At 39.8% G+C, this 11,619-nt stretch overlaps 1 protein-coding gene across 1 annotated transcript; it reads right to left on the bottom strand.

The window, feature by feature from the left end:
• Positions 1–7,789: 7,789 nt before the first annotated feature.
• On the bottom strand, positions 7,790–9,493 carry LOC125723865 (uncharacterized). The gene is made up of 2 exons (XM_049000709.1): positions 8,593–9,493; positions 7,790–8,209 (listed from the first exon to the last, which is right to left on the bottom strand). The coding sequence occupies exon 1, from the start codon at positions 9,272–9,274 to the stop codon at positions 8,600–8,602; it is 675 nt and encodes a 224-aa protein (XP_048856666.1). The 5' UTR covers positions 9,275–9,493; the 3' UTR covers positions 7,790–8,209; positions 8,593–8,599.
• Positions 9,494–11,619: the final 2,126 nt, after the last annotated feature.

The following is an 11,619-nucleotide window of genomic DNA, read 5'->3' as shown; positions in this document are numbered from 1 at the left end:
TCTTTATGTCAGAGTACCTTTTTTTCTGAGAATCCACACTGCTGTAAATTTGCATTAACATGATTGGGATTGGGATGGAAAAATTATTTTCCATCTTAACCCATATTCTAAGCATATTGATTTCTGTTGTAAATTTTACTTTTACAGCAGTATGATTTAAGACACTAACAGCAATTCATTTTTCAACCAGTAATTGTTAATGTGATAGGAATTGCATTCAACAGCAAATGCGTTCAACTTAACCAAATGTATAAATCTTACATATTCTGATGATTTGACATTCCCCCGACGTCTGTGTGATGTATTTCAGCAACAACACGCAGTTAATGAGATCACTATGCGGAATTTAGCCGACTGTTATTTTACTGATTAGGATATATCACCCAAGATTGGGGTATACTATATATCAAGGGTCAGCAACCTTTTTGAAACTGAGAGCTACTTCACGGGTACTGAGCCATACAAAGGCTACCAGAACAGACTTTACCTAAACTTATCTAAACTTCATGAAGAATAAACATGTTTTAAATGCTTTTTTGGTTATTGTCATTTTCAAATCTATATAAATACAAATGTGATTAAAGAAGAATAGCAACAAGATAAAATTAAATTTTAGTCGCTGCCCACTGGTGAGTTGTGGTATTTTTAGAACAGGTCCGTGGGTGACTCAGGTGGTCCTTGGGGGCATCCTGGTGCCAGTGGGCACCATGTTGGTGACCCCTGTTCTAAATGGTATGTAGGGTTTGCAAACTACACCAACGCTTCTGATGTAGCTACATTTAGGCTTATAGTGGAATAATATAGTGGAAGATTCCTTGCGTGAGTGTCTGAGAGCGTGAAAGTCATGCCAGATGCATGGTAGTCAGCAGCCCTGCTTTCCGTGTGCATCTGTCTCTTACTTTAGGTGGCTAGAGATCCAGCATTACTCAGGATTAGGAGCCACTTGCACTGATAATAATTAGTTTATTTTTCCCCTTGCAGTCTGCTGCTGTATAACATTATGAAATCAGCCCAAAAATCCGCAACCCATGACCTCCTAATATTTACCCGAAACTATGTTTTCAAAATAGCACAACTGGGCATGAACACCGCGGACCTGGAAACTGCTGAGCATTGAGAATCAGCGTGCAAAGGCTCTTAATTTGGATATGTTTGTGAAATGTTCTGCTGCACAGCACAACAAAGAAAAACAACTTGTCAGTGATAATGAAAAGTACAATCGGCATTGTTTTAACCATGAGAGTCCAAATGCTTAGATAAATTGTCACTTTTTCAGTGTAAGTATGCTCCTGAGCTCCACGATTCTGAATGATAGTCGGTTTCTCACTGAACCTCCATGCCACTCTGTTAAAATCTCTTGCCACCCCATGTAAAATTTTCTAGATCCACCACTGTGCCAGAGTAAAGACTTACAGTAAGAATCTTGAGTATTATTTCAACATAAACTTTGCTTGGGTGCTTCATACTTTAAATTAAATATAAATTATGGCAACGTGCAAAACTATTAAGCAAAATGCAACGTATTTGTTTTTCATTTACGTAATTATATATGTTGATTATGATTCTTTTTAGTTCCACAGTACATGCAGATACTACAATCCAAGCATGCACTCTTAGGTTAATTGCTATCAGTTTATATAAAGATTTATAGAAATTTCAGTCAGAGACTAGCTTCTGATATAGAAAGAATGTTTACATTTTTTTTGGCCGTGGAATAGTTTTTCAGTGCTGCATGTAGTTTCTCTTTATTGTTTGAATAGGGCACACTTACACATCAACAAGTGCAGTGGCAGTTGTGATGTCCTCGCATATGAGAAAATACACGGACAACTTTTATTAAAGAAAACGAAAGGCTTTACTCTCCATACTCCAGTCAATTGCATGCATAGGCCTACTGCCGCATCTCACTTTGCCAACTTCCGCTTCCGTGCGGCTCAGGAGGATCTGGCTGCAGAACACTGGAAAGGGGTCCACAGCTCAAGGGGACCACCAGAGGACAGATGGAGTGGAACCGGGAACCAAGGGATTTGCCAGTGACTGGCACTCACTGTTGTTTTCGACTACAATAAAAACAGCTGTACTGGCTAAATAATGAGCATACAAAAAGAAAAAAAGGCATGGATAGGAATAAAAAAGTAATTAAAAATAGAAAAACAACTGAAGAGTCATTCACACTGAACACGCGTCTCTGCTCTCAGGACGATGATCCTGCCAACTGCGCCAGACTGTGACAGACCGAACCACAAAACTGTAGACTCAGTGGACAGCTGACTACGCCACCCAAGGAATTTCATCCAGCTTTCCATTGAGACTACAGTTTTGCAGTCTGTTCTGCCAAACAATGTATTAAAAAGTGCAGTGTTATACATGACACTGTAATTAGTTCAATTCAAGAGATGTACTATCAAGTTATAATCGTGTGATTATCATAATCACACAAATATATGAATTCCTCTGATACTGAATTAAACAACCCTTTATGCTGTCCCTTATGTGAATTAGTAAAAATCTCCATAGTCATATGCAATTCCAATTCCCCCTTTTATTTATTTTATGGCAGACAGACAGCAGTGTATTATTATATTATAATTATATTATATTTATTATAATTATATAATTATATTATATTATAATTATTATATATATCATTATATTAGGGTGCCCCTCGCAGAAGGTAAATTTAATCTTATTTAATTACATTTTCTATATAGCGTCAGATGACAGCAGACGTCATTTACTGTAAGGTTACCTTTACTATAGAAGATATAACAGCTCCCAAAGTTCTTCATCTGGTACAGAAAACATACGCCTGACAGATGTTGAAGTTTATTCCGTCTTTATTCTTCTAGACGCCGTGAAAAACTATAAAATAAACATATTATTAAATTCCTGCATTACATTTAATCTTACAAGACATTCTAAAAGATCCATGATATTACCGCTAAACAGCGGCTCATACATCACCGCAATTCCACTTTTCAATACAAGACAACAAGTAAATACAATAAATATAAATTACCGTGTGCGCCTTCTGACCAAATGCTTAGGAGTTATTACAGATCCTGCCGTGACAAGCCGACAAACCACAAGTTGACTCCATGAATCTCCCAGCATGCATTTACTCCTACCCTATTCCGTCACATGACCATGTATTCAAGGGTTAACACGGATCAATTAAATAGTCAGCAGAGGGCACTGGCATACATTTCACAGTATACATTCTATATTAAATCAAACCAGCAAAAGGTGATTATAAAATAACCGTCTTAGCGACAGTTACAGAGTGGCGTAGTCGCCCTTTCGCTCTATAGCGCCCCCTACCCCTACTACGTTTATAATTATAGTAATTGCCTCATGTGCAGTTGCGTTGGCTAAGTTACCTGGAAATGTTATTAGCTGCACATTCTCCTAGAAACTAACAACGGTGCTCACTCAGGTATATTTATAATGGTCAGAAAGCTGATGTAAAGTCTGATATAGTGCTGAATGTGTTATTTTGTAGACAGTAATAGGTTTAATTAATTTTATATTCCATTACTGTAGAAAGCTATACTTGCTTACTTAAGGTATTTTGCGTTATTAATGTGTGATTTAAATGCAGGTAGTTTTATTACAGTCAGCTTTTATTCACAGTGAGTAGCTTGTCATCATGAAGAGGAAGTGTGACAATCGTGAGGTTTTGGGCAACCACAGAAAAGCAGGAAAGTAAGTAGAGACAGTGAGATAATTAGTGCCAGTCAGATGATAGACGTATACAGTATGTGAGTCAAAGGTTCTTCATATATTAATCATCCCATTCAGGTAACAAATCCTTAGAAATCCATTCCTGAGCATCATGCCAAGAAACACCACTTGTTTACTGATAACTGCTTTCATGTAAACTCTGCTGTGCTGAGAGTAAAGATGAAGAGGGAGAGACAGCAAGAGGCTGCTGACGGCAGAGAATGCAGGCGACATGGAGGGGAGTGAGAAAAGGAGCAAATATTGATGGTTAAGAGTGAATAATGACGTCACAGCAGCCTGATCCTGATGTTAGTTTAATATGCTTCTTAGTTTGGCCTGTGGTGTGTATTTCAGATACAGCATTTAATCAGGGAGACTGAGTGTGAGTCAATGGGAGAGAGAGAGAGAGAGAGAGAGAGAGAGAGAGAGAGAGAGAGCAGACAGGCAGATGAAGATGAAGGTGTATTAGGGAGGAGGGGGGAGGAGCTTGGACCTTCACCAAATCAGCCAAATGTAAATGCCACGTCTATCAAACAGGAGACCCTGCTTTCAGGAGAAATGGTTTAAAGATCACACTGGGCTCCCTTACAGCCCCCCCTCATCTTAAGGGGGGTTCTTTGTTTCTACTGTATAATTTGTAACACAAATGTCTAAACTGGCATGAAAGACACATTCAGCTCTTGTGAAGACTGGCATGTGAAACTGGAAAAGGCACTGGGGAAATTCAGTGCACATAAAGACAGGCAGTGCCACAGATTAGCACTGATGACATGGATTCAGAAGATCAATCCTGTTAATATTCAACCTTCAGATGAGCTGGAAAGAGCAGCAGCAAGTGAGGAAAAATCTTCTGAAGTTAAGTACTTGGCACGGCAAGGCCTGGCTTCTCGAGGTGTTGGTAAGGAGAGTGGGAATTTCAAGCAGCTTCTAATGCAAACAGCAGAGGGCGATGCAGAGCTGACCATGTGGCTGAAAGGTCACTTTGATTTCACCAGTGCTGTTTAACTGTAACGCCTGTTCCTGGGTTGCCCTCAGTCCTTGTTATTGGTTATGATTCTCACTGTCCTGCATTGTGTCTTGTTAGCTGTGTATTTAAGTGCCTGTTCTGCTTCTGTTCTTTGATGCTTCATTATAGCTGTATGTTGTATGTATGTATATAGTTCTCTAGTTGTGTTTATTCCATCATTTAGTTCATTCCTGGTCATTTGCAGTTTATTTTGGATCCATCCTGATCCTTTTGGTTTTGATGTGTGTGTTGTAATAAACCCTATTTTTCCAGCCGTGTCATGCACTGCCGCAACCAGAAGAGGGCAGAAGATCCATCCATCCATCCATTTTCCAAACCGCTTATCCTACTGGGTCGCGGGTGGTCCGGAGCCTATCCCGGAAGCAATGGGCACGAGGCTGGGAACAACCCAGGATGGGGGGCCAGCCCATCACAGGGCACACTCACACACCATTCACTCACACATGCACACCTAAGGGCAATTTAGCAACTCCAATTAGCCTCAGCATGTTTTTGGACTGTGGGGGGAAACCGGAGGACCCGGAGGAAACCCCACGACGACATGGGGAGAACATGCAAACTCCACACACATGTGACCCAGGCGGAGACTCGAACCCGGGTCCCAGAGGTGCGAGGCAACAGTGCTAACCACTGCACCACCATGCCGCCAGGGCAGAAGATATGGCACAAAAACAAAGGAAGAAGCCTAACTTTAAAAAGAACAAAAAACATCAAGACTCATCCAGCATGGGGTGGTGGGTTAACGAATAACACAAACAAAGAATAAGCAAACAAATGAAAAAAGATGCAGAGATGACTGAGAAGCAGGGGATGACTGGAGAAGAGACGACAGGACCAGAAGACAGGAGGGATACAGGGAGAGCGGAGAAGACAGTATAACTGAAGAATGGGAGAAGAGGAGAGACTGCAGAGGAAGGAGAACATAGATGACTGGAGGGGAGGGAATATAGGTGCAACAGAGAGAAGGAGGAAGGGCTGCGGAGGAGAAGACAGGATAAGAGGGGAAAATGTGAGCAGAGAAGAACAAACACCCCCACTGCCCACCAAAGTGGACTTTTAAGTAAACCACAATTTTAGCCTTGGGCTCAATATCTGGACTTGTCTCTGTGTAGCGATGCATAGAATCCCTGACACTGGTTATGACTGTACTGTATTAGTCCTAAACCTGCCATTATAGTGTAAGGAGAAAAGATTTTTTTTTAAATAAATCATTTAAAAAAAAAAGGTAGAGCAATGTAGCCGCCGGAGAAGTCCCCCCCCCCCCCCCCCAAAGCCCTGTTTATTCCCTTCTAGCTACCAGATGAAACTCACAATGCACCCCAACGCCACCTAACTTCTCTTCCACATGATGCACCTTATTTACCCTCTGAATCCTGTCTATTATTGAGCGTTTTTCTATCCATTTGATTATAAGCTTATTACACTGTATGTACATTAGTCAGCCACATATGCTGTACGGCTTTGTTTTCCGGACAGTCTGGGCTACTCAGATGTGTCATAATTCGATTTGTAAATGCTGACAGTCTTGATATTATCCTTCTTATCAGGAAAAACTACTTCTGCATATAGATATTTCTCAATTTTTAGTCTCATCTAATATAAAAATTGGCAGGTAGTACAAATATAATCTTATAAATGCTGAGATTAGAGTATCTGCGATGCAGGAATGCAGGGGTTTCATTGGGGCCCTTTCTATGGCTTAGTACTGTGAAGGAGTACATGGTTAGTGCCAGGCGCAAATGAATATCTTTGATTTTGCATCCATGTGGTAACTTGTTGAAGTTATCTGATAGTCAGTAATACATGGTTTAATTATTATGATTCTTTATTTATTACTTTATAACATCTAAAAGAAACTGAAATAGGAAAGCTTATTTTAATTTATGGTCCACTGGATAAACACAGACATTACAGACGGTTTTAGAGTCTAATGTTTTTTGCGATCATTTTTCTGCCTGCGTATGCTGTGATTGGTGCAGTGAAATTTGAGAATGTGTTTGTGGTCAGTATCATAGCCTCAGACAACAAACCAACGCTGTAGCGTGTCACTGTGTTTACATGTGAGAGGGGTTCCAGTTACATAATGAACTCGTTCTAATTGTTTTGACGGAGATCGACAAACCTAAAAAATAAATGCTGGTGTTATCAAAAACTATGTCATATAGCTATATTCCAGATTTATTACAGCCAAACACATCTCGGAGCTCCGAGGAACCTCCTTCTCCTTACATTTCCCTCCATCCCACTCTTCTCATCCCTCCATCCCTCAAATACTGTTACATTTGTCTTTTTTCCACACTCACACCCTATCTTGATCATACTCTGACTGCATGGCATCCATATGCAGGGCAAACTATTTTACAGTCTTATCTAGTATAATAGGACATAAACATTGAATTTGATAGTTATCTTTTATTTACACATTAGAACACAATGCATGAACATGAAGGGATCGTTTGCATTTGCAACCAACACCTCCGCAAACCCCCCTGCGGAATACTGGCCGCGGACAGGGGTGGGAATCCCCAAGCTGGAAGACTGTACTGCGTCATGTTAACATTAGCTAGCTAGTTAGCATGGATACAGAGTGCACCGGACTAAAACTATAAAGGACGTAAGGTGTGTGATATAGTAAAACACTTACTAACTGGTAATGCACGTTAGCATTACGTTAAATGACAACTTTACCTGTTACCAGAATAGCCTCCTACACGTTCGCCGAATGACAGCAGGCGGAAGGCGGTGCGTTTTTCAGAAACACACCAGAGTTAAATTTACTCCGCATTATTTACCGGCACTTCTAACACCAACATTTGCAGCCATTAACTCATATGTGGTAGTAACACTGAAATTACTTTCTCTGCGTCAAAATAAGGCAACCCTGTGATTTTGATACTTTATCATTTATACTTAACTGTACCTTCCTCCCATTCCTCCGTCTCTGCTTACTGACATTTAGGAGAGTGTCAGATATAAATTAACAATTCAAAATTATCAAACAAAGACAGACACAACACTGAAGAGATGACAAAGACACAGTTTGAAAAGTAAATATGTTTTATTGCAAATCTCTTATCTTAACATAGCCTACCTTATCATATGTTAACTTAACCCATCTTATATTTTAACTTAGCCTATCATCATATTTTAACTTAGCCTATCTTATGATATTTTAACTTAGCCTATCTTATCATATGTTAACTTAGGCTAAGATAAAATATGATAGGCTATCTTATTATATTTTAACTTAGCCTATCTTATCATATAACTTAACCTATCTTATCTTATTATATTTCAACTTAGCTTATATTAATATATTTCGTCTTAGCCTATCTTATATTTTAACTTAGCATATCTTATCCTATCGTATCTTATAGCTACATTAACACTTAAACAGTATCTCTTTCCGTTGGGTCCCGCGGGATCCCAGTCCCAATGCAGGGCTCTAACACGGGTATTCTAAGAAAAAGAAAATAAACACTTTACTTAACTTTACTTAAAGCAGTCATATAACTAATGAATAAATAAATAAATACCCAATTAATGCCTTATAAATCATTTATAAAAGTATTAAAAACACGGCTGTAAATACTTATACAAAGGCATAACACATTATAGCTATCTTGATAATGCATTATGAATGCTCTGATCTATATATACACAATAAATATCTTCATAATACATTATATCGGCCATTAATCCATAATAAACATGGCTATAATGTGTTATGATTTTTTTTCTTCAATATAATATATTTATGGATGCATTACAGTGCATTGTGAAGGTGTCAATAATGCAGTTATATTACTGCTTTAAGTCATTTGTAAACCTGAATTCACAACCTTATAATTACTGCCTCTTGCTACTTCTTCTGAAGGGCAGGGGACAGCAGAAGAAGCACCACTTCATCTTCTTCTTCTTCTTCTTGTGGCTCTTCTCAGTTGCATCTTCAGAAAGATCTTCGGCATTCACATGGAATGATACTTCTTCTTCACTGTAGATCTTCTCGGCAGCATCAGCATCTTCTTTTGTTTTATCTGTCTTCATCACTTCAGTCTCGTCCTCTTCCTCAGGTCCTTCTTCTGGTATAGTAAGTAGCTGTGATCTGTCTTCAGATGCCACCATACACTGAAACCTGACCAGTGTGGTAGCATCAGCATCTTCTGCCTGCTGGAATACCACATCAGCTTCTTCATTTTCCTCAGGTCCATCTTCCTGTAAAGTCTGCAGCCATATTCTGGCTACATATGCCGCCATGCACTGCCAACTGTCCACTGTGGCAGCATCAGTGTCTTCTGCTTCCTGAAGCTCCTCATCTCTTTCTTCATCTTCCTCAAGGTCTTCCTCCTGGATGGGTTCTAGCCAAGTTCTGCCTACTTGTGACACCACATATTCCACAGCATTCCCTGTACTTTTCCCTCCTCCTCCCTTAACCTCCTCCACATTCACTCCCACCTCACATACATTCTCCTCACCTCCATTTAGCATATCCATTATACTAATACCAGCCTCTGTCCCCTCCATCACAACCCTGGAGGCCTTCCCCTCAAATGTTCCCCACTCTGGTACCTCCACATATTCCTCACTACTCTGCCCCCTTACCTCACCCTCCCCCCGGCTTGTCCGGTCCTTCCTGACTTTCTTTTTTTTGTTAAGGTAGCAAGTTTTATAAATTTCCCAGTCTTCAGATGAAAGGCCGTAATTACTCTGAAGACTTTGAGATGAAATACTAGTGCTGGCTAGCAGTCCATCCTTTCCCACACTCTCCCCTCCCTTACCCAAATCAGTAGACCCCCCCAATCCCCCCTTAACCCCCCCAGCCTGGACAGTGGGGAGTGTCACTGGTGAGAACTCCTCCACACCTTCTCCCCAGTTGATCACTTCATCCCACAGGTTCCAGGCTTCCCAGTGTTGGGTGTTGGTCCATCGATCAGCTCTCTCAATTCGCTCTCTGGGGAATAAATGAGAGATTAACCAGCACTTAACAGAGATAATAAAATAAATAAAGAGCTGGAAATTCTTCAACCATACAGAAAATACAATTGTTATAATTATTATAATAAATAATTACAGGGTTCACATATATAAAAAAGAAAGAATAAAAGAAACAGCGAGCAAGATTGCAAAAAAAATCTACTGTAAAATGCACGATACTGTAAGTGCAATAGCATATTAAACAGTAATGTCACCAAATTATAACTAGAATCAAATACGAAACAACTGTACTCCACATCAAATGAATACCCAGATGAATACTACCAAGCACTGAGTTAACACTAACCAAGCTAAGAATATTTGAAAGTGTTAATCCTGTGTAACAATGTAAATAGATGTAATGATAAACTTAGAAGCATCTAGCCAACTCCGAAAGTGATGGCCCAAATTTTTTTTAACAATTTACCTACCACCATGTACAGTAGGGGGTCCCAACTTCCGGTCGGTGTTCCGGTACCGTCCGCGCGGAGTATTGCACCGGGCGGCAGACAACCGGGGGTAGAGGAGCCAGCCGTCCCGTTTATTAGGGGATCGCGCCGTTTTGGAAAGAAAGCTGCCCGTATTGATGTACGGAAATACGCCATTAGCCCCGCATGTCCGTATACACCGTCAATCTCCCGCCGCTCGGCGAGGGAACCCCCAAATTATACCGCCGTCTTACCCATCCGTGACACTTTTCTACGACGGAAACCGATCCGCGGACATCGAAAGGTTGGGAAGCCCTACTAAACTAGCATGTTTGAGATGAATTTACTAACCAAATAGTCTGTCATTATTTAAATATTAGCAACCACAGTAGCAATAAAAACCACTGCACTTTAAATGACGTTAAAAAATATGTAATATTAAAAAAATGTAATGTTTTTTATTGTATTATAGACATTTACTATGTCATTATAGTATAAAAGGCTAAATAATCAAAGTAGCACAACATCAGTTGAAGAATTCAAAGACATTTTGGAGAGCTAACAAGCTACTCACCTCTGCGCCATTTTCACTCAGAGTTTGTTGTGCTTCAAACGGTAAAGTTTGTTTACGTTGTTTCTATGGAAACTGCTCTGACTCTCCGCTTGACCGTAATATAAAGGCATGTATGCAGTCATTTTCTGATTGCAGATTTGATCCCTATGCAGTAATTGACCACTGACCTCTTGGACCCTCTGGGCTGCCTTCACCTGCATTGAGGCAGCTGTTACGTTTGCTGTCATTACATTCAGCCCAAAATATCAAAGTACAGGATTTAAGATTTGAATTAGTAACAGGACCGTGGGAAACAAAACATATATGTTATTGATCCCTCGAAGAAAGTTTTCAATTTTCTCCTTCTTTCAGTTCTTAAATAACGTGTCAGTTTTTGCTCTGTTTGGTTGGGATTTACCATTTTAACATTGTAGCAGTTCCTAGGCAATACACAGACAAATTCTTTTTTTTAGGATGGAATTGTTATGCTATAAACGATTACCTTCACGTTTCAACAAAGGTACTTGCTTTTGATATATAATTTTTTGTACATGTGTACTCTGGTCATACCCCTTGTACATATGGATGGCATGGAAGGACAGTCACTGCTGTCACCTATACTGTCCCTGTCTGCTTTTCTCATTTAAGTGTTGATACGGCAAAAGAAGATGGACCTTTTGTAGAAATTTCCAGCCAGAGACTTGGTTCCTATATGAAGAGAATATTTTATTTTAATTCAGGCTAAGAAACTACAGAAAACCAGCTCTGCATGTGATCTCCCCTTTACTGCACAAGGAGGGCACACACATCAACAATTAGCAATGCAGCAAAATACAGATGAACAATTTCTCACAGTTTCAGAATAAATCAGATTTCTCTGTAATTCAGAGATTGTCTAAGACTAGATCATTTTC

Source organism: Brienomyrus brachyistius, unplaced genomic scaffold, assembly GCF_023856365.1.
Source record: "Brienomyrus brachyistius isolate T26 unplaced genomic scaffold, BBRACH_0.4 scaffold52, whole genome shotgun sequence".
NCBI lineage: Eukaryota > Metazoa > Chordata > Actinopteri > Osteoglossiformes > Mormyridae > Brienomyrus > Brienomyrus brachyistius.
Note: the sequence above shows the minus strand (reverse complement) of the source record. Positions and strands in the feature narration are given on the sequence as shown.

What these genes read in the sequence shown, in the direction of transcription:
- LOC125723865 (XM_049000709.1), bottom strand. Translation starts at nt 9,274, where the DNA reads ATGGAGGGGACAGAGGCTGGTATTAGTATAATGGATATGCTAAATGGA.